The following is a 20,447-nucleotide window of genomic DNA, read 5'->3' as shown; positions in this document are numbered from 1 at the left end:
CAACCCTACCCAGATCTCCTCCCCCAGGCCTGGTCTCCTCACAGGACGCCCCCTCCCCGCTCTTCCTGCCGGGTTTCCTCTTGCCTTTTCCTGTCCCCCACCCAGTGCTGGGAGCCGTGGCAGAGGCAAGAGCAGTGGAACTGACCCAGGCCAGTGGAGCCAGGGCCTCCGGGTGTGCCGGACCCGAAGCAGGGTAAGAGCCAGGGACCCAGCAGCCCAAACCCCTCCTTCCTGGGACCCAAGACTCAGTCCCCCAGCCATCTTCCATCCCAGGACCCAGGAATCCAGGGTACCATCCCTCTCCTCCCCCTGGACTCGCAAGTCTGAGCCCCAGCCCCCTCCTCCCTCTGAGTCGGAGTCCAGATTCCCTCCACCCCATCCCCACAAGAATGCCTTAGGAATTGGGGCCTTACCCGCCTTCCCTTAGGGCCATGCTATCTGGTGAACGGAAGGAGGGCGGAAGCCCCCGCTTCGGGAAGCTTCATCTCCCCGTGGGCCTGTGGATCAATTCCCCCAGGAAGCAGCTGGCGAAGCTGGGGCGGCGCTGGCCCAGCGCAGCCTCTGTCAAGTGAGTGCCATCTCTGCAGGACTCCTGCCCCTACACACCTGCTTCCCATCTGTCCCTGTTCACGGCCCAGTCCCTGCAAAGGGTTGGCTCCGGTCCTCATCCTGAATTGGGCAAGCGAGCTGGTGGGCAGGGGGAGACGGTGGGGCACAGTGATACCAGGGCGCGGTGGGAGTAAGAGCTAGGCCAGGAGGTGGAGTGAGGCCGGATGGGCACGGGGATGGGGACAGAAGGAGCAGGGGGATTGATTCACCTTCCTTGCTCCCCTCTCTGCTCACCTCTTGGAATTTCCTTCTGTGGGACTTGCCTTTATTTATTTATTTTTTCTCTCTCTCTTTGCCTCGCGTCTCTGTCCCCACCCTCACCCCCGCCCCGTCCATCCACCCTGGGTCCCTGTCCTCTCTCTGGGTCTCTGCCCACTTCCCTCCTAATCTGCCCCCACCCCCGTCTTGGCGTGTCATCCTGGGTCTCTCTCCCGCGACTCTGTTCCCCGGCGGACTCCCAGGTCTTCTTCGTCGGACACGGGGAGCCGCAGCAGCGAGCCGCTACCTCCGCCCCCGCCGCACGTGGAGCTGCGGCGAGTGGGCGCTGTCAAGGCGGCCGGGGGAGCCTCCGGTAGCCGCGCCAAGCGCATCTCCCAGCTCTTCCGGGGCTCGGGGACCGGGACCACGGGGTCCGGCGGCGCAGGAGGCCCTGGGACCCCGGGGGGCGCGCAGCGCTGGGCCAGCGAGAAGAAGCTGCCGGAGCTGGCGGCGGGCGTGGCCCCCGAGCCCCCGCTGGCTACCCGCGCCACGGCGCCCCCGGGGGTCCTCAAGATCTTCGGCGCCGGACTGGCATCGGGCGCCAACTACAAGAGCGTGCTGGCCACGGCGCGCTCCACGGCGCGCGAGCTCGTGGCCGAGGCGCTAGAGCGCTACGGCCTGGCCGGCAGCCCCGGCGGTGGCCCCGGCGAGAGCAGCTGCGTGGACGCCTTCGCTTTGTGCGACGCGCTGGGCCGGCCCGCGGCGGCTGGCGTGGGAAGCGGCGAGTGGCGGGCGGAGCACCTGCGCGTGCTGGGCGACTCCGAACGCCCGCTGCTGGTGCAGGAGCTGTGGCGGGCGCGGCCCGGCTGGGCGCGGCGCTTCGAGTTGCGCGGCCGTGAGGAGGCGCGGCGCCTGGAGCAGGAGGCCTTCGGGGCCGCGGACAGCGAAGGTGAGCGGCGGGCGGGGCTCTGGGGCCTGGACTCGGTGCCAAAGAGGCGGGGTCCCTGGGGCGGGGCCTGGGCGGGGCTTGTGGGACTCGCGGGCTGGCTGGGGGCGGGCCCGCGGGAGGGGACTGGACAGTGCGTGTAAGACTCTAGCAGGTGGAAGGCAGAGCTAGAGCAGGGCCGGGGGCGGCCAGATGGGCCGGCCTGAGAGTTGGGTGGGGCTTGTTGATCGAACCGGAGTTTTACTGGGGCCGAGCTTGGGGCTTAGGCGGGGCGGGGGCTGGTTGCTGGTGGTAGCTTGGAGTGGCCTGAAGTGGCTCCGAATTGGGGTTAGAGCCTTCTGCAGGCATTTCAGACTGCCTTGGAGGAGGTGGGGTGTGTAGCGGGTTCTGCGGAGTAGTAGATCCTGAGGAGCGTTTGTGGAGTCCAGTGGAATGGGCAGGAGTCCGCAGGGGCCTAAAGGATTCGCCCTGTGTGGTAGGGTAGAGGACACTAGCAATTTGCTGATCTTTGAAAGTTTCTTTCTCTAACCAATCCCCACTTTCTGGTAGGGTTTCTGCGAGGTCTGTTAGGTGTACATCCTGCAGCTTAATGGCTTAAAATGTACTCTCCTTTGATGTGGTCTCTTGGGGCCAATTAGGAGAAAGAAATCAACAGTGCAACTGTTTTGATACTGAATATTGACAAGGGTCTTTTTGAATTAAAGAACTAGTCCTGGCCGGGCGTGGTGGCTCACGCCTGTAATCCTAGCACTTTGAGAGGCTGAGGCGGGAGGATCACCTGAGGTTGGGAGTTCGAGACCACCCTGGCCAACATGGTGAAACCCTGTCTCTTCTAAAAATACAAAAATTAGCCGAGCGTGGTGGCGCATGCCTGTAATCCCAGCTACTCGGGAGGCCGAGACATGAGAATAATTTGAACCCAGGAGGCAGAGGCTGCAGTGAGCCGAGATTGCGCCACTGCACTCCAGCCTGGGGGACAGAGCGAGACCTCGTCTCGAAAAAACAAAAAAACAAAAAAACCTGTCCTCCAGAAAAAGAAAAAGGAATTGGAGAGGCCTAGGAGCCGGAAGAGCAAGCACGGACGATGTTCTTGGGAGCAATGCAGAGCACATGGGCGGGGCCTATGGTGGGGCGGGGCTTGTGGAAAAGCGTGGTCTGGCGCAAAAACTGTTGGGTCCCGCGAGGAGTGGTGGCATGTAGTGCGCATGAGTCTGTGGCAGGAGGCAGCTCTGCCAAGTAGGTTGAGGTGGTTATTGAGCAGGGCCTATATGGGTGGAGCATAGAAGGGGGCGACACCTGCAGAGTGAGTAAATACAGGTTCCTAGATCGGGCCTGCTGGGGCTAAGATGGGCGGAGCCTCTGAGGGAAAGGCCTTGGATAAGACGGCCTTAGGCTGGGTTGGCTGCCAAGTGGGATCACATGGGAAAGGAAGGGGCTGAAGGAAGATATCACTGTAGAGGCGAAGGAAGACCTGGAACAGAAGGTAGAGTCAATGGTCAAATAGCTGGTGCTGGACCGTGCCTGGCAGGGGTGGGGGCCTGGCGCATTGAGAGCACGGGTCTGCCCCGGGAACCTTCTAAACGCTTTTCTGTATCTGAGCCTCCCTTTGGGAGATAGAATGTTATAGCAGTTCAACTGATGGGCTTTGAACTGGGGTTTGGATTCCAACTCATTCTATGCCAGTTAATCTCAGTAAAATCCTAGGTAAGGATTCAATGGGATAATATATTCAATGTATATAAAGGGCCTAGCACAGGGCTTGGCACAGAGTAGGTGTTCAATAAAGAATGACGATTATAATCATTGTCTCCGCCACCCCCTCGACAAAGTATCCATTGAGCACCTGGTGTAGGCCACACATTTTCCTTTTTTTGTTGTTGTTGTCATTGTTGTTGTTGTTTGAGATGGAGTCTTGCTCTGTTGCCCAGGCTGGAGTGCAGTGGCACGATCGTGGCTCACCGCGACCTCCACCTCTCGGTTCAAGCAATTCTCCTGCCTCAGCCTCTCGAATAGCTGGGATTACAGGTGCCCACTACCACGCCTGGCTGATTTTTTGTATTTTGAGTAGAGATGGGGGTTTCACCATGTTGGTCAGGCTGCTCTCGAACTCCTGACCTCAAGTGATCCACCCACCTCAGCCTCTCAAAGTACTAGGATTACAGGCGTGAGCCACCGAGCCCGGCCTGGCCACACAGTTTTCAGGGCACTGGGGAATACAGTGGGGACGTTGACAGATGAGGTTTCCACCCTCCCATATCTCACAAGCCTAGTGGGAAACACATCAGTCCATTCATTCAGCTCATTTCCACTCGGTGCCTACTGTGTGCCAGGGTTCCAGCTGGGTCCAGAAAAAGCCCAGAGTACCCGGTGGTGCAGTCACCTGCTTCAACTTGGACTGTCAGGGAAGAGTGTTTAGGAAGAGGTGGTTTCAATCTCCTGGAGGGCAGGGTCTTCTCTGTTATCCAGTGACTTGAACAGTCCTAAGCATGTAGTAGGTAATCAATAAATACTTGTTTTGTTTTTTGAGACGGAGTCTTGCTCTGTCACCCTGGCTGGAGTGCAGTGGCACAATCTCGGCTCACTGCAAGCTCCGCCTCCCGGGTTTACGGCATTCTCCTGCCTCAGCCTCCCGAGTAGCTGGGACTACAGGTGCCCGCCACATTTTTTGTATTTTTAGTAGTGACGGGGTTTCACCGTGTTAGCCATGATGGTCTCGATCTCCTGACCTTGTGATCCGCCCGTCTCAGCCTCCCAAAGTGCTGGGATTACACGCGTGAGCCACCGCGCCCGGCCTAAATACTTGTTAAAAGAACAAATGGGCTGGGCGCTGTGGAAATACTTGTTAAAAGAACAAATGGGCTGGGCGCTGGGGCTCATGCCTGTAATCCCAGCACTTTGGGAGGCTGAGACGGGCGGATCACAAGGTCAGGAGTTCGAGACTGACCAGTTCGAGACCAGCCTGGCCAACATGGTGAAAACCCATCTATACTAAAAATACAAAAATTAACCGGGCGTTGTGGTGCGCGCCTGTAATCCCAGCTACTTGGGAGGCTGAGGCAGGAGAATTGCTTGAACCTGGGAGGCAGAGGTTGCAGTGAGCCGAGATCGTGCCACTGCACTCCAGCCTGGGAGACAGAGTGAGACTCTGTATTGAAATAAAAAAAAAAAAAAAAAAAAAAAAGAAGAACAAATGATTCAATGGAAAATAATGAACGAAATTCCTGAGCTGAAAACTGCAAGATGGGTATTAATGAGGAGAGAAAGGTGTTCCAGGTACAGGGAACAGAATACGCAAAAGCCTAAATCCTAAATGTGGGAAGCAGCCTCACCTCTCTGCAACCAGTTCTTTGTCTCATAATCTGCAACTCTGTGTCTATCCCTGTCTTTCCAGGCTCAGCCTCACTGTTCTCCATCTCTCCGCAGGCACGGGCGCCCCTTCGTGGCGGCCACAGAAGAACCGCTCCCGGGCGGCGTCGGGTGGGGCAGCGCTGGCCAGTCCTGGCCCGGCGACGGGATCAGGGGCCCCAGCTGGGTCTGGAGGCAAGGAGCGCTCAGAAAACTTGTCCTTGCGGCGCAGCGTGTCAGAGCTTAGCCTTCAGGGGCGGCGGCGGCGGCAGCAGGAGCGGAGACAGCAGGCACTTAGTATGGCCCCAGGGGCAGCCGACGCCCAAATCGGACCTGCAGACCCCGGGGACTTCGATCAGTTGACTCAGTGCCTCATCCAGGCCCCCAGCAACCGCCCCTACTTCCTGCTGCTCCAGGGCTACCAGGACGCCCAGGTAAGCGCCGCCCCAGCCCCGCACGCCCAGAGCCCTATACCCTACCTGTTGGTGGGTGAGCAACACAACTACAACTCCCAGAAGGCCCAGGGGCGCGCTAGCCTCAGGTACTCTAGTGGGGCGTGGTCCCTCAAGGTTCCAGAGTAGAGATTCACAGGTGAGATTCACAGGAGAGGGAGAGTAGATGGCTAAGGAGTCCACTGGAGGAAGAAATAGGGAATAGTTCACTTTATTCAAAGTTGGAGGAAAGCACTGTCTTCATTAAGGAGATTCCATTGCAGAAAGAAGATCCCCGCCAGGCGTGCGGCTCACTCTCATAATCCCAGCACATTGGGAGGCCAAGGTGGAAGAACTGCTTGAGGCCAGAAGTTCGAGACCAGCCCGGACAACATAGTGAGATCCTGTCTCCACCAAAAATTAGGCCAGGCGCAGTGGCTCACGCCTGTAATCCCAGCACTTTGGGAGGCCTTGGTGGGTGGATCACCTGAGGTCGGGAGCTCAAGACCAGCCTGACCAACATGGAGAAACCCCATCTCTACTAAAAATACAAAATTAGCTGGGTGTGGTGGCACACGCCTGTAATCCCAGCTACTCAGGAGGCTGAGGCAGGGGAATCGTTTGAACCCGGGAGGCAGAGGTTGCGGTGAGCTGAGATCATTCCATTGCACTCCAGCCGGGGAGACAGAGCAAGACTCCGTCTCAAAAAAAAAAAAAGCCGGGTGTGGTGGTGTGCGCCTGTGGTCCCAGCTACTCGGGAGGCTGAAGCAGGAGGATCTCTTTAGCTCAGGAGGTCGAGGCTTCAGTGGGCTATGATGGCACCACTGTACCATCACCAGCCTGGGTGACACACAAAGGTCCTGTCTCCAAAATAAATTTTTTTTAACAAACTTTTTTTTTTTTTTTTTTGGTTGGTGTCTCTCTCTGTCGCCCAGGTTGGACTCCAGTGGCACGATCTCGGCTCACTGCAAGCTCTGCTTCCTGGGTTCACGCCATTCTCCTGCCTCAGCCTCCCGAGTAGCTGGGACTACAGGTACCCGCCACCATGCCTGGCTAATTTTTTTGTACTTTTAGTAGAGACGAGGTTTCACCGTTTAGCCAGGATGGTCTCGATCTCCTGACCTCGTGATCCGCCCACCTCGGCCTCCCAAAGTGCTGGGATTACTGGTGTAAGCCACTGCGCCCGGCCTAAATTTTTTTTTAAATAAAAAATTTTTTAAAAGAAAGATCCCCTTGGAAATATCTATTTCTTGAATCTATTTCTTGAAAAGGAGTAACAGGGGAGTCCACCTTCTAGGGCAGGGAAGTCATTTGGTGCCTGGAATCATGTTCTGGATAAGCCTGTGTTTTCTTCGTAGGAGTGCACTGCCCCCCCCCCCTTTTTTTTTTTGAGACGGATTTTCACTCTGTCACCCAGCCGGACTGCAGTGGTGCGATCTTGGCTCACTACAACCTCTGCCTCTCAGGTTCAAGCAATTCTCCTGCCCTGGCCTCCTGAGTAGCTGGGATTATAGGTGCCTGCCACGATGCCCAGCTAAATTTTGCATTTTTAGTAGAGACAGGGTGTCACCATGTTGGCCAGGCTGGTCTCTGAACTCCTGACCTCAAGTGATCCACCTGCCTTGGCCTCCCAAAGTGCTGGGATTACAGGCGTGAGCCACCGCGCCCGGCCAGCACTGACCCATTTTTAGAAGGTGATGCTTTACATTGGAACAATTTGACCACTATTGATGGAGGCAGGTGGTATTGATCCTTCTATCTATTTTACATAGCTGGGTACCAATAGAACTTGATTGGTACAGAAGAGGAAGAAAGGATTGGTGGTTGAGGATCAGTAGGAAGTTACTGCATTAATAGAAATGTAACATGTTGTCTGGGCACAGTGGCTCACTCCTGTAATCCCAGCACTTTGGGAAGCCGAAGCAGGAGGATCACTTGAGACCAGAAGTTTGGGACCAGCCTGGGCAACAGTGAAATCTCGTCTCTACAAAAAAGGACAAAAAATTACCCAGATGGAGTGGCACCTATCTGTAGTCTCAGCTACTCAGGAGGCTGAGGCAGGAGGATCCCCTGAGCCCAGGGAGGTCTAGGCTGCAGTAAGCTGTGATCACACCATTGCACTCCAGCAAGGAGAGTGAGTAATGTGTTATTGGAAATATTCATTTATGTGCAGTGATCAGGTGAATTATCCTTATGGTGTGGCCAACTGATGGTTAACAATGGTACAGCCAAGCTAAACAAGTACAGCTGGGACCAATGGCAAAACCTTGTCTCTATAAAAAATGAAAAACAAAAAGAAGGTGGTGTAGCTTATTTGACAGTTCCATTTTTACGGTTACAGAAAGATCCAATTGGGTTAGGCAGCTTGACTGTGTATACGGGTGAGAAGGTAAGACTTTCTTCAGGAAAGAGCTTGTATGGAAGAATTCATTCCTCCTTGTGGGGGCAAGGAGATGGGGAGAGCTCACTGTAGTAAGAGGATTGCATATATCATAACAGCCATTCCTCTGGACAAGGCTGGAGAACACGAGGGTCTCTTTTGGGAAGGTGGTCAAATTGGAAGGACATGTTCTTCCAAGTGGCAGTTCAAAGTAAGCCTGGGCAACATAGTGAGACCTCATCTGTATAAAAAATGGAAAACAGGCCGGGCGCGGTGGCTCATGCCTGTAATCTCAGCACTTTGGGAGGCTGAGGCAGGCAGATCATGAGGTCATGAGATCGAGACCATCCTGGCTAACACAGTAAAACCCCATCTCTACTAAAAATATAAAAATTAGCTGGGCGTGGTGGCGGGCACCTGTAGTCCCAGCTACTCAAGAGGCTAAGGCAGGAGAATAACGTGAACCCAGGAGGCGGAGCTTGCAGTGAGCCAAGATTATGCTACTGCACTCCAGCCTGGGCGACAGAGCGAGACTCCGTCTTAAAAAAAAAAAACAAAACAAAAAAAAACGAAAAGCAAAAATTAGCCAGGTGTGGTGGTGTATGCCTGTAATTCTAGCTACTTGAGAGGCTGAGGTAGGAGGATCACTTGAGCCCAGGAGGTGGAGTCTGCAAGTCTGCAGTGAACCAAGATAATGCCACTGCACTCCAGTCTGATGACAGAGTGAGAGACCCTGTCTCAAAAAAAGAAAAAAGAAAAAAAAAAAGAGAAAAAAAAAGGTTTCATTTGAATTGTTCATTCCTTGCAGGCAGGAATACCAGGTGAACCCATTGTAGGAATTCATTTGGGTTTGTCGATTCATGGAGTTGCTGTGATGTGAAAGTTCATTGTAGGTGCCGAGAAAGCATCCCTTCCTGGCTTAGGGAGCAGGAGAGCGCATTGTAGAAAGGGGGCTTTTATTTTGGGTCATCCCATTCTTTCAGACGGGAATGAAGAACAGGAGATTCTACCTTCAGAAGGTGGTAAGACTGGAAAGGCCCATTTTTCTACAAGGGTAGACGAGCAAATCTTTTGGAGGTAGGAGTCTTTTTGGAAACATCCATTCATGGGGTAGGGGTAACGGTAGAATTTAGTGTAGAAGGGGGATCTATGCATATCAAGATGCCTGTTGTCTCAGACATGGTTGGCGAACGGAAGGGGGTCAGATTGAGTGGTTCTGCATTTATGGAATGGAGATGAGAGTCCATTTTTTAGGATGAGGTCTTCTGGAATGCCTGTCTTTATTTGATAAATGAAATGGAACACTCCATGGTAAGAAGAGGTTGTCCGTGAAGGCATTTATTTATACATGGCGTGACCAGAAGAGCCCACTGTATGGAGATCTTTTTGGAGATGCCCTTTTTGGGGACTGGAATATTGAGAACGTCCATTGATGGAAGGGGGATTATCTCTTTGAAGTCCTCCGTTAGGGGAGTGGGAGTAATAGGTGAGTCCACTGTACGAGTGTGTCTCTTTGGAAATGAGATCATGGTGCGGGAAATGACCAAGTTCACTGTAGAAAGGGGGTCTCCTTGAAGTGCACATTCAGGGGGAGAAGAAATTGGAGGAAACTTTTGTTCCAAGGGAACCTCTCTCTCTCTCTCTTTTTTTTTTTTTTTTTGAGACAGAATTTTGCTCTTGTTGCCCAGGCTGGAGTGCAATGGCACAATCTTGGCTCACCACAATCTCTACCTCCCAGGTTCAAGCAATTCTCCTGCCTCAGCCTCCCGAGTAGCTGGGATTATAGGCATGAGCCACCTCACCCGGCTAATTTTGTATTTTTAGTAGAGAGAGGGTTTCTCCATGTCGGTCAGGCTGGTCTCAAACTCCTGACCTCAGGTGATCTGCTGGCCTTGGTCTCCACTGCACCCGGCCTCTTTTTTTTTGAGTCTCACTCTGTTGCCCAGGCTGGAGTGCAGTAGCGTGATCTTGGCTCATTGCAACCTCTGCCTCCTGGGTTCAAGCGATTTTTGTGCCTCAGCCTCCCAAGTAGCTGGGACTACAGTCACGCACCACCATGCCTGGCTAATTTTTTTATTTTTAGTAGAGACAGGTTTCACCATGTCTGATCTTGAACTCTTGACCTCAGGTGATTCGCCTGCTTCGGCCTCCCAAAGTGCTGGGATTGCAGGTGTCAGCCACTATGCCTGGTCCAAGGGAATCTCTTTAAAAGTACCCATTCATTGCTTTAGGAATATTGAGAAAAACTATTATTGGAAGGGGAAATATATCTGGAAGGCTTTATCATGGTGGGGTGGGGGTGAAATAATGGACAGGTGGGACCAGGGATGGGGAAAAGGAGATTTCCTTGGAAACGTCCATTCTTTGAGGGTGAGGGTAGTTGGACAGTTCATTTTAGAAATGGGGATCTCCTCATTAGGAGATATACCTAATGCTAAATGACGAGTTAATGGGTACAGCACACCAGCATGGCACATGTATACATATGTAACTAACATGCACATTGTGCACATGTACCCTAAAACTTAAAGTATAATAATAATAAAAAAAAGGAAAAAAAAAGAAAAGAAAATGAGTTTTAAAATAAAAAAAAAAAAAAAGAAATGGGGATCTCCTTGAAAGCATCTAATGCTTGAGGGAAAGAAATGGTAGAGCCCACGTTAAGAAATGGGTCTCCGGCCGGGTGTGGTGGCTCACGCCTGTAATCCCAGCACTTTAGGAGGCCAAGGCAGGTGGATCACAAGGTCAAGAGATCGAGACCATCCTGGCCAACATGGTGACCCTGTCCCTACTAAAAATACAAAAATTAGCTGGGCGTGGTGGTGCACGCCTGTAGTCTCAACTACTCGGGAGGCTGAGGCAGGGGAATTGCTTGAACCCGGGAGGCGGAGGTTGGAGTGAGCCGAGATCGTGCCACTGCACTCCAGCCCGGCAACAGAGCGTGACTCCATCTCAAAAAAAAAAAGGGGGGGGTCTCCTTGTACATAGCCGGTCTTCGGGATGGGTGTTATGGGACCATCCACCATACAAAGTGCCTTGGAAGAGTCCATCAGTGGCGGTGGGGGTGCTTAGAGAGTCCTTTGAGATCCCAGATCTCCTTGGAGTGTCTATTCAAAGTCGGTGGGGGGCCGGGCACGATAGTTCACGCCTATAATCCCAGCACTTTGGGAGGCCGAGGTAGGTGGATCACCTGAGATCAGTTTAAGACCAGCCTGGCCAACATGGTGAAACCCTTTCTCTACTAAAAATACAAAAATTAGCCGGGTGTGGTGGCGGGTGCCTGTAATCCCAGCTACTCAACAGACTGAGGCAGGAGAATTGCTTGAACTCAGGAGGCAGAGGTTGCAGTGAGCTGAGATCGTGCCACTGGACTCCAGCCTGGAGGAAAGAGCGAGACTCCATCTCAAAAAAAAAAAAAAAAAAGAAAGAAAGAAAAAAAAAGTTGGTGGGAATAGGAAAGTTGTTGTAGAAAAGAGAGAAAACAGATCTGAAGATCTGTATTGAAGTGATGTCCTTAGTGCATCCTCGTTTCCCCTCCAGGACTTTGTGGTGTATGTGATGACGCGAGAGCAGCACGTGTTTGGTCGAGGTGGGAACTCGTCGGGCCGCGGCGGGTCCCCGGCTCCCTATGTGGACACCTTCCTCAACGCCCCGGACATCCTGCCGCGTCACTGCACAGTGCGCGCGGGCCCTGAGCACCCGGCCATGGTGCGCCCGTCCCGGGGCGCCCCAGTCACGCACAATGGGTGCCTCCTGCTGCGGGAGGCTGAGCTGCACCCGGGCGACCTCCTGGGGCTGGGCGAGCACTTCCTGTTCATGTACAAGGACCCCCGCACTGGGGGCTCGGGGCCTGCGAGGCCGCCGTGGCTGCCCGCGCGCCCCGGGGCCACGCCGCCGGGCCCTGGCTGGGCCTTCTCCTGTCGCCTGTGCGGCCGCGGCCTGCAGGAGCGTGGCGAGGCACTGGCCGCCTACCTGGACGGCCGTGAGCCAGTCCTGCGCTTCCGGCCGCGCGAGGAGGAGGCGCTGCTGGGCGAGATCGTGCGCACCGCAGCCGCCGGCGCGGGAGACCTGCCGCCCCTCGGGCCCGCCACGCTCCTGGCGCTGTGCGTGCAGCATTCCGCCCGTGAGCTGGAGCTGGGCCACCTGCCACGACTGCTGGGCCGCCTGGCCCGGCTCATCAAGGAGGCCGTCTGGGTGAGCGCCCCCCAATCGCCATCCAGCCCCGCCAGCGCCCCAAGTCCCTTCTCCAGCCTCCCTTCCCCACCTTCAACCCTTTTCACAGCTGGGCTGGATGAAACTACTGTTCCCATGACGCCTCGGGAAGGATTTGGGGTTTGGGGGTTTTGTTTGTTTGTTTGTTTGTTTTTGAGACGGAGTCTTGCTCTGTTACCCAGGCTGGAGTGCAGTGGCGGTCTTGGTTCACTGCAACCTCTGCCTCCGGGGTTCAAATGATTCTTCTGCCTCAGTCTCCCGAGTAGCTGGGATTGCAGGCGCCTGCCAGCACGCCCGGCTAATTTTTTGTATGTTTAGTAAGAAGGGGTTTCACCATATTGGCCAGGCTTGTCTCGAACTCCTGACCTCGTGGTTTGCCCGCCTCGGCCTCCCAAAGCGCTGGGATTACAGGTGTGAGCCACCACACCCGGCGTTTTGGGGTTATTAAGCAAGGGGCCCCCCCGTAGAGTGCTGGGAGATGTAGATCCACTGCACTTAAAGGGAAGCCCAAAGTCACCTTAGGAGAGCTCACCTAAGCACGAACTCACCATAGGAAGAAATCGTTATGGGAGATGGTGGGGGAGAGATCCCATTGGATGAGAAGTTCAGAGAGATCAGTGTGAGAATTCACCGCAGCCCATTGGGCTTGGAGCTTGGATAGCAGTGAGCGAGTTCATTCTTGGAGGCGAGGAAGCACAAAGCCACTGGACCTACAGATGGAAGTTCCAGAAAGAAACCATTCAGAGTGGGGGAAACGTTCCATCCTATTGAGCTAGGGCCTAACCAGAGAGGTTTAAGGAGTTTCTTGGGGGTAAAAATTGGAGAAGAGGACCTGAAGGAGCTAGACCACTCATAATCATAGGGTATGTTTTAAAAAGTAAGGAGAGACCATTCTAAAGCTTGTGGGATTAGAATTTGTCTCAAGAGCCAGGCGTGGTGGCTCATGCCTGTAATCCCAGCACTTTGGGAGGCCGAGGCGGGCAGATCACCTGAAGTCGGGAGATCGAGACCATCCTGGCTAACATGGTGAAACCCCATCTCTACTAAAAATGCAAAAAATTAGCCAGGCGTGGTGGCACATGCCTGTAATCCCAGCTACTTGGGAGGCTGAGGCAGGAGAATCACTTGAACCTGGGAGGCAGAGGTTGCAGTGAGCCAAAATTGAGCCATTGCACCCCAGCCTGGGCAACAACAGGGAAACTCCATCTCAAAAAAAGAAAAAAAAAGGAATCCGTATGAAGAGTGAAGGCCGGTTGCAGTGGCTCATGCCTGTAATCCTAGTTCTTTGGGAGGCCAAGGTGGGAGGATCATTTGAGCTCAGGAGTTGGAGACCACCGGTGGCAACATAGTGAGACCCCATCTCTAAGAAAAGTAGGACCAGTCTCTATGAGAGTTGTGCTTCTATAAAAACCAGGGTATTAACTCTTAAGCCTCTCAGTGGATCCCCCTCACCTTGATTCTGATCTTACTGTTCCACAGGAAAAGATTAAGGAAATTGGAGACCGTCAGCCAGAAAAGTAAGAGAAATTCTGAGCAGAGTGGTCTGGAGGGATGCAGGGGTTGGGTTTTGCGTCTAGTTCTGTGTTCACCCCATGCATGTCCCAGTGCAAGTTTCTGCTTCTCCTTGCACTCAACTTTTCCAGCTGCGCAATGGGGGTTGGTCTTGCTCTCCCCTTAGACTTAGATCTTGGGGTTTGTAAACTATGATGAGGGTTGGGCAGGGATCACAAATTCCTTCCTCTTTTTCAAGCCACCCTGAGGGGGTCCCCGAGGTGCCCCTGACTCCTGAAGCTGTGTCTGTGGAGCTGCGGCCACTCATGCTGTGGATGGCCAACACCACGGAGCTGCTTAGCTTTGTGCAAGAGAAGGTGCTGGAAATGGAGAAGGAGGCTGACCAAGAGGGTGAGCTCTGACTCAGGCTCAGGCTTGTCCAAGTCTCCCATCATGCCCTGCACCTGGGGACCTGGGCTCTTGGCTGCCGACTTCTGGTTCTCCCTCTTAACCCCAAGCCTGTCCTCAGACCCACAGCTCTGCAATGACTTGGAATTATGTGATGAGGCCATGGCCCTCCTGGATGAGGTCATCATGTGTACCTTCCAGCAGTCTGTCTACTACCTCACCAAGGTTGGCCCTTGCCTCTTACTTCCTGTTTGACATAGCATCACTTCCTGTTTCACGTAATATCACTTCCTGCTTGTGGTAACATCACTTCTTGTTTGAACTACACTGTGTGGCTCTGATGTCACTATTTGACTCAAGATTTTCTGCTTCTCTGACATGACATCCCATCTCACCCAAGGACTTTGCTGTTCTGACACCACTTGTTTGAGCTTACATCACTTCCTGCCTTTCTGGCTTCTTTTCCTTTGTAATCATCACCTGGGCAAACGCGGTGGCTCACATCTGTAATCCCGGCACTTTGGGAGGTCAAGGCGGGTGGATCACTTGAGGTCAGGGGTTTGAGACCAGCCTGGCCAACATGGTGAAACCCCATCTCTTCTAAAAATACAAAATTAGCCAGGCATGGTGGCCTGCGCCTATAATCCCAGCTATTGGAGAGGCTGAGGCACAAGAATCACTTAAACCTGGGAGGCGGATGTTGCAGTGAACCAAGATTACTTCATGCCACTGCACTCCAGCCCGGGAGATGGAGCGAGACTCTGTCTCAAAAAAATAAAATAAAGCCGGATGCAGTGGCTCACGCCTGTAATCCCAGCACTTTGGGAGGCCAAGGTGGGCAGACTGCGAGGTCAGGAGTTTGAGACCAGACTGACCAACATGGTGAAACCCCGTCTCTACTAAAAATACAAAAATTAGCTGGGTATGGTAGCGCGTGCCTGTAATCCCAGCTACTCAGGAGGCTGAGGGAGGAGAATCGCTTGAACCTGGGAAGCGGAGGTTGCAGTGAGCTGAAATCGCACCACTGCACTCCAGGGCGACAGAGACAGACTCCACCTCAAAAAAGTAAAATAAAATAAAACAAAATAAAGAAAAAAAGTAATCATCACCACTTTTGACAGGCTGACCTCACTACTTGGTAACATCACCATTAACACCTTCTGAATCTCCCACTCTCTAAGTCTACTCTTCAGTCACTGTTAAGTTTCATATATAATAGATAGACAAATGATTGATGGATAGCTAGAGATCAAATAGTGCCAGGAACTGTGATTTAAACTGAAGATCCTCTTTCATCAGGCCCCACTTCCTTCGCTTGCTGACCTCACTTCCTACAGCTCTGAATTCACTTCCCTTTCAGAAGGACAGATCTTTTTCTCTGAGTGCCCTTCCTGGAAGGGCCTGCATTCTGCCCCAGTTTCCCCACCACTACTCTTGATCTTAACACTGCTTCTTGGCATTCTCAGGGTTTCTGGCTTATGGTGGGCCTGATGCCCTATGTGCAAGAATGAGAGAGTATCTTTTGGGACAGATGACTATCAGTCTCTAAGTTCCTCTAGCAGCCTGGATTATGAAACCCTTTCCTCCTTCACTTCCTGTACATTCCTGCCAAGTGTGCGTTTATTTCTTCTGTTTCTGACCTCATTTCCTGTCCTTGGCCTGATCTCATTTTCCACTGGCAAACTGCCATCCCACTCCGACTTCCTGACTCTCCATTCTTTTTCTTTCCTTCGGGAATTCGGGATGAATAATTCTTTGACTGAAAGGGAACTCTTTGTCCAGTATCCTTTGTCCTCTTTGAGCTGTCTCTGCTGAGAACTACAGGTCCCACAATGCACAAGAGGTGATCTTAAAACACTTAAGAAACTTATATACCTTTCTACCAAGTAGGGATTTGCTCATGGAGACCCTTTGGGTGTTGACTGTAAAAATGGACTACAGCTCCCAGAAGACTTTGGTTGAGCTCCCCACTATCTTCATGCTCTATTACCCTGAAGCTTCCTGGGAGTTGTAGTCCAATCACTTGTTTCCACTTCTGTATTTCCTCAGACTCTGTATTCAACGCTGCCTGCTCTCCTGGATAGTAACCCTTTCACAGCTGGTGCAGAGCTGCCGGGGCCTGGCGCGGAGCTGGGGGCCATGCCTCCAGGATTGAGACCTACCCTGGGCGTGTTCCAGGCAGCCTTGGAGCTGACCAGCCAGTGCGAGCTGCACCCTGACCTCGTGTCTCAGACTTTTGGCTACTTGTTCTTCTTCTCCAACGCATCCCTTCTCAACTCGCTGATGGAACGAGGTGAAGGTTGGCTGGGAGCTGTCAGGGAGGCAAAGACAGGGGCTACTGAGACTCAGGTCATATTAGACACACCACGGGCTCAAGCCTCACCTTTGCGTACCCTGGAGAACAAGCTCCAGATCCCAGGCTGAAGGATAGGAACAGTCTGGGAGGCAGGAGCACAGAGTCCAGCCAACCAACTGCCTCTCATACCTTTAATGCCCACAGGTCAAGGCCGGCCTTTCTATCAATGGTCCCGAGCTGTTCAAATCCGAACCAACCTGGACCTCGTCTTGGACTGGCTACAGGGAGCTGGGCTGGGCGACATTGCCACTGAGTTCTTCCGGAAACTCTCCATGGCTGTGAACCTGCTCTGTGTGCCCCGCACTTGCCTGCTCAAGGTGACTCCTGGTCAGCTGTACCTGACCCCTGACCTCTGACTCCTCAACCCCCCTCAGACACCTTCTATATTCAGCTTACCGTTGGAGCATCCCTTGAACCCCATGCCATCCCCAGCCCCAGCTCAGACACTGTGGGTAACACATTGGCAGGTAGAAGGAAGCCAGCACCAACAATGACTAAACTCGGCTGTGTCTGAATCCTGGTGGAATTTATTAAAAATAGTTTCCAGGCCAGGAGCAGTGGCTCACACCTATAATCCCAACACTTTGGGAGGCCTAAGTAGGTGTATCACTTGAGGCCAGGAGTTTGAGACCAGCCTGGCCAACATGTCGAAACCCTCTCTCTACTAAAAATACAAAAATTAGCCAGGCTTGGTGGCGCATGCCTGTAATCCCAGTTACTCTGGAGGCTGAGGGAGGAGAATCGCTGGAACCTGGGAGACAGAAGCTGCAGTGAGCCAAGATTGTACCATTGCACTCCAGCCGGGGCGACGGAGCGAGACCCTGTCTCCAGAAAAAAAAAAAAAAAAAGTTTCCAGGGTCCCTCACTCAGACATGCTGAGTCAGAAAGTGTAGTATGAGAGCAAGGAACATGACGATTAAAACATTCATTGAACATTAACTACCTGCCAGGCACACTGTTTAGCACTTCTAGTTTAATGCTGACAAAGCCCCATCGAAGTAGGTGACTGACTATTTTTCGGATGAGGAAACAGAATCAGGTAGGACAGGTCGCTTGATTTCACTTATTTTTCCTTTTTTTTTTTTTTTTTTTGAGACGGAGTCTCACTCTGTCACCCAGGCTGGAATGCAATGGCATGATCTCGGCTCACTCCAACCTCCGCCTCCCGAGTTCAAGCGATTCTCCTGCCACAGCCTCCCGAGTAGCTGGGATAACAGGCATGCGCCACCACGCCTGGCTAATTTTTGTAATTTTAGTAGAGACAGGGTTTCACCTTGTTGGGCAGACTGGTCTTAAACTCCTGACCTCAAGGGATTCGCCTGCCTTGGCCTCCCAAAGTGCTGGGATTACAGGCGTGAGCCACCATGCCCGGCCAATTTCAATCATTTTTATTTTCCTTTCTTCTTAAATATCTTAAAAAACTGTTCCCCATAGACATTTATTTATTTATATCAAATGTTTATAATGGGCTGGCCGTAGTGGCTCATGCCTGTAATGCCAGCATTTTGGGAAGCTGAGGTGGGAGGACCGCTTGACCCCAGGAGTTTGACACCAGTTGGCAACATAGGGGAGACACCATTTCTACCAAAAATTTTAAAAATTAGCCAGGTGTGGTGGCACACATCTGTGGTCCCAGCCACTCCAGAAGCAGAGGTGGAAGGACTGCTTGAGCCCAGGAGGTTGAGGCTGCAGTGAGCCATAGTCATGCCACTGCACTCCAGCATGGGTGACAAAGCAAGACCTTGTCTCAAAACAATAAGAAAGAAAGTTTACCATGCATTTAATAAGCCCCAGGCAGTGTTCCAAGTACTTTACAATTTTGCCATATTGCATCCTCATACCAACTCTATTAGATAGTTCCTGTTCTCCAAATTTATGGATGAGGAGACTAGGGGACGGTGACCTGCCGGAAGGTAATAAGTGACCCACCTGGGATTTTTGAACTCAGGCAGTCTAGGTGGGGTCTCTGATGTTAAGCACATTGATGGTTCTGACGTCAGCTACATCAGGTGAGGTGTAGACATTGTCAAACAGATATAAAGATTGGCTACCATAGAATAATGAATCCCAACTGGGCACAGTGGCTCATGCCTGTAATCCTAGCACTTTGAGAAGCTTGAGACCAGCCTGGGAAGCATAGTGAGATCCCGTCTCTACAAAAAATTAACCAGGTGTGGTGGCGTGTGCCTGTAGTCCCAGCTACTCTGGAGGCTGGGGCCAAGGATCACTTGAGCCCAGGATCACTTGAGCCCGGAGTATGAGGCTGCAGCAAGCCACAATCGCGCCACTGCACTCCGGCCTGGGCGACAGAGTGAGACCCTGTCTCTTTAAGGACAAAAAAAAAAAATCCCCAAGTACCATCGCGAGATTCAATAATATATACGAATGGCCAATCTTATTTATTTCCACCCCACTCATTTCCTGTATCCTCAATTATCCTGAGGCAAATCACATTTTTACAAATTGCTGGGAGCACACCCTTCCCCACCATCACTTTGGTGATAAACAGACTTCACAGTGCCCGGAAGACACTGCAGAGATGCCATTATCTTCCCGCCACACCCACTCCCCTTATGGAAGCCCTTCCATTTCATTTCTCAACTGCACCATAATGATCATCAACCTCTCACCTGGTCTTCTCACCAGGCTTCATGGAGCAGCCTAAGAACCGACCACCCCACCTTGACTCCCGCCCAGCTGCACCATCTTCTCAGCCACTACCAGCTGGGCCCTGGCCGCGGGCCGCCGGCCGCATGGGACCCTCCCCCTGCAGAGCGAGAGGCTGTGGACACAGGTGAGGAGCAATGGGATATAGCACTGGGGCTGTCAGCTTCTTCTTCTTTTTTTGAGACGGAGTCTCGCCCTGTCACTCAGGCTGGAGCGCAGTGGCGCGATCTTGGCTCACTGCAACCTCTGCCTCCCGGGTTCAAGCGATTCTCCTGCCTCAGCCTCCCGAGTAGCTGGGATTACAGGCATGCGCCACCACGCCTGGCTAATTTTTTGTATCTTTAGTAGAGACGGGGGTTTCACCGTGTTGGCCAGGCTGGTCTCGAACTCCTGACCTCGTGATCCGCCCGCCTCGGCCTCCCAAAGTGCTAGGATTACAGGCGTGAACCACCGCACCTTTCTTCTTTTCTCAGGATCTTGGAGTCCAGATCCCCAGTCTCCTTCTAACCCCAGATTCTGGACCCCTGTCCCTCTCCACCAGGACATAAGTGGAGTGCAGGACCCAGCCCCTTCCCCCGTCAAGATACAGGAGTTCAAGCCCCCAGCTCCCTTTATTCTCTGGGGTTCGCATCCCTAGTCCATTCCCTCCACCAGCCACCCACCCACCACCCCTAGGAGTCCAGGTCTCGGGACTTTCACTCCCCTGAACTTGACTCCTCCACCTTTAGGAATCTGTAAGGCAAGTTCCCAGCCCTTTCTCAGGGATTTGGGAAGCCGTTTCCCAGGCAACGGTGGCCTTCCATCGTCTGAACTACAACTTCCATCATGCCCAGGGGCTCCTAGAGTAGCGTGTGAACGGACCCCGCCCCAGGAGTTGCTGGGGTTTGTAGTTTTTTTCTTCCTTTGGGTGTGACGCAGCCTCCGCTCTCCCCGATGCAACTACCTCACTCCCACTTTCAGACTCTAACCGCGCCCGCCTTCGGCCTCACAGGGGACATCTTCGAAAGCTTCTCCTCGCACCCGCCCCTCATCCTCCCCCTGGGGAGCTCGCGCCTGCGCCTCACTGGTCCAGTGGCGGACGACGCCTTGCACCGTGAACTCCGTAGGCTCCGCCGCCTCCTCTGGGATCTTGAGCAGCAGGAGCTGCCAGCCAATTATCGCCACGGGCCTCCCGTGGCCACGTCTCCTTGAGAACCAATACTAAACGAGCGCGCGAACCTTGAAATGTCACGGGCTTCTACTGACAGGAGCCCGCCTGAGCGCAGAGCTTTCTGGGAGTTGTAGTTCTTATCCCGCGTGGAATGTTGGGAGATTGAGTTTTCGGCAAGTAGCGGATGGGACGGTGGGAGCGTGGGCTTAGGATGTGAATGCCAGGGAGCAATAAAGGTGTCTGTGGTATCGGCA

The 20,447-nt window shown here is 53.1% G+C and overlaps 1 protein-coding gene and 1 long non-coding RNA gene across 5 annotated transcripts; one reads left to right on the top strand and one right to left on the bottom strand.

The window, feature by feature from the left end:
- Positions 1-90: 90 nt before the first annotated feature.
- Positions 91-20,447, top strand: RASIP1 (Ras interacting protein 1). 3 transcript variants are annotated; one of them, XM_054540871.2, is made up of 12 exons: positions 91-193; positions 428-568; positions 1,071-1,756; positions 5,177-5,532; positions 11,450-12,103; positions 13,601-13,638; positions 13,872-14,023; positions 14,142-14,245; positions 16,070-16,313; positions 16,521-16,693; positions 19,023-19,170; positions 19,772-19,977. In XM_054540871.2, exons 2-12 carry the CDS (start codon positions 432-434, stop codon positions 19,954-19,956), a joined length of 2,877 nt encoding a protein of 958 aa, XP_054396846.2. In that variant the 5' UTR covers positions 91-193; positions 428-431; the 3' UTR covers positions 19,957-19,977. The 3 variants fall into 3 exon arrangements, with proteins under 3 accessions (XP_054396846.2, XP_054396847.2, XP_024092862.3); XM_054540872.2 differs by lacking the exon at positions 19,772-19,977 and adding an exon at positions 20,004-20,140 and having other exon boundaries at positions 93-193; XM_024237094.3 differs by lacking the exon at positions 19,772-19,977 and adding an exon at positions 20,035-20,447 and having other exon boundaries at positions 98-193.
- On the bottom strand, positions 1,845-20,235 carry LOC129052011 (uncharacterized). 2 transcript variants are annotated; one of them, XR_008516662.2, is made up of 6 exons: positions 20,108-20,235; positions 16,183-16,331; positions 12,670-12,831; positions 5,578-5,732; positions 5,083-5,431; positions 1,845-4,233 (listed from the first exon to the last, which is right to left on the bottom strand). It is a non-coding gene; the product is annotated as an uncharacterized LOC129052011 (long non-coding RNA). The 2 variants fall into 2 exon arrangements; XR_008516661.2 differs by lacking the exon at positions 1,845-4,233 and having other exon boundaries at positions 5,303-5,431; positions 19,987-20,172.

The sequence above is a fragment of the Pongo abelii genome, chromosome 20 (assembly GCF_028885655.2).
Source record: "Pongo abelii isolate AG06213 chromosome 20, NHGRI_mPonAbe1-v2.0_pri, whole genome shotgun sequence".
In the NCBI taxonomy this organism is placed as follows: Eukaryota; Metazoa; Chordata; class Mammalia; order Primates; family Hominidae; genus Pongo; species Pongo abelii.
The sequence above is the reverse complement of the archived record's forward strand: the minus strand, read 5'-3'. Positions and strand labels throughout refer to the sequence as shown.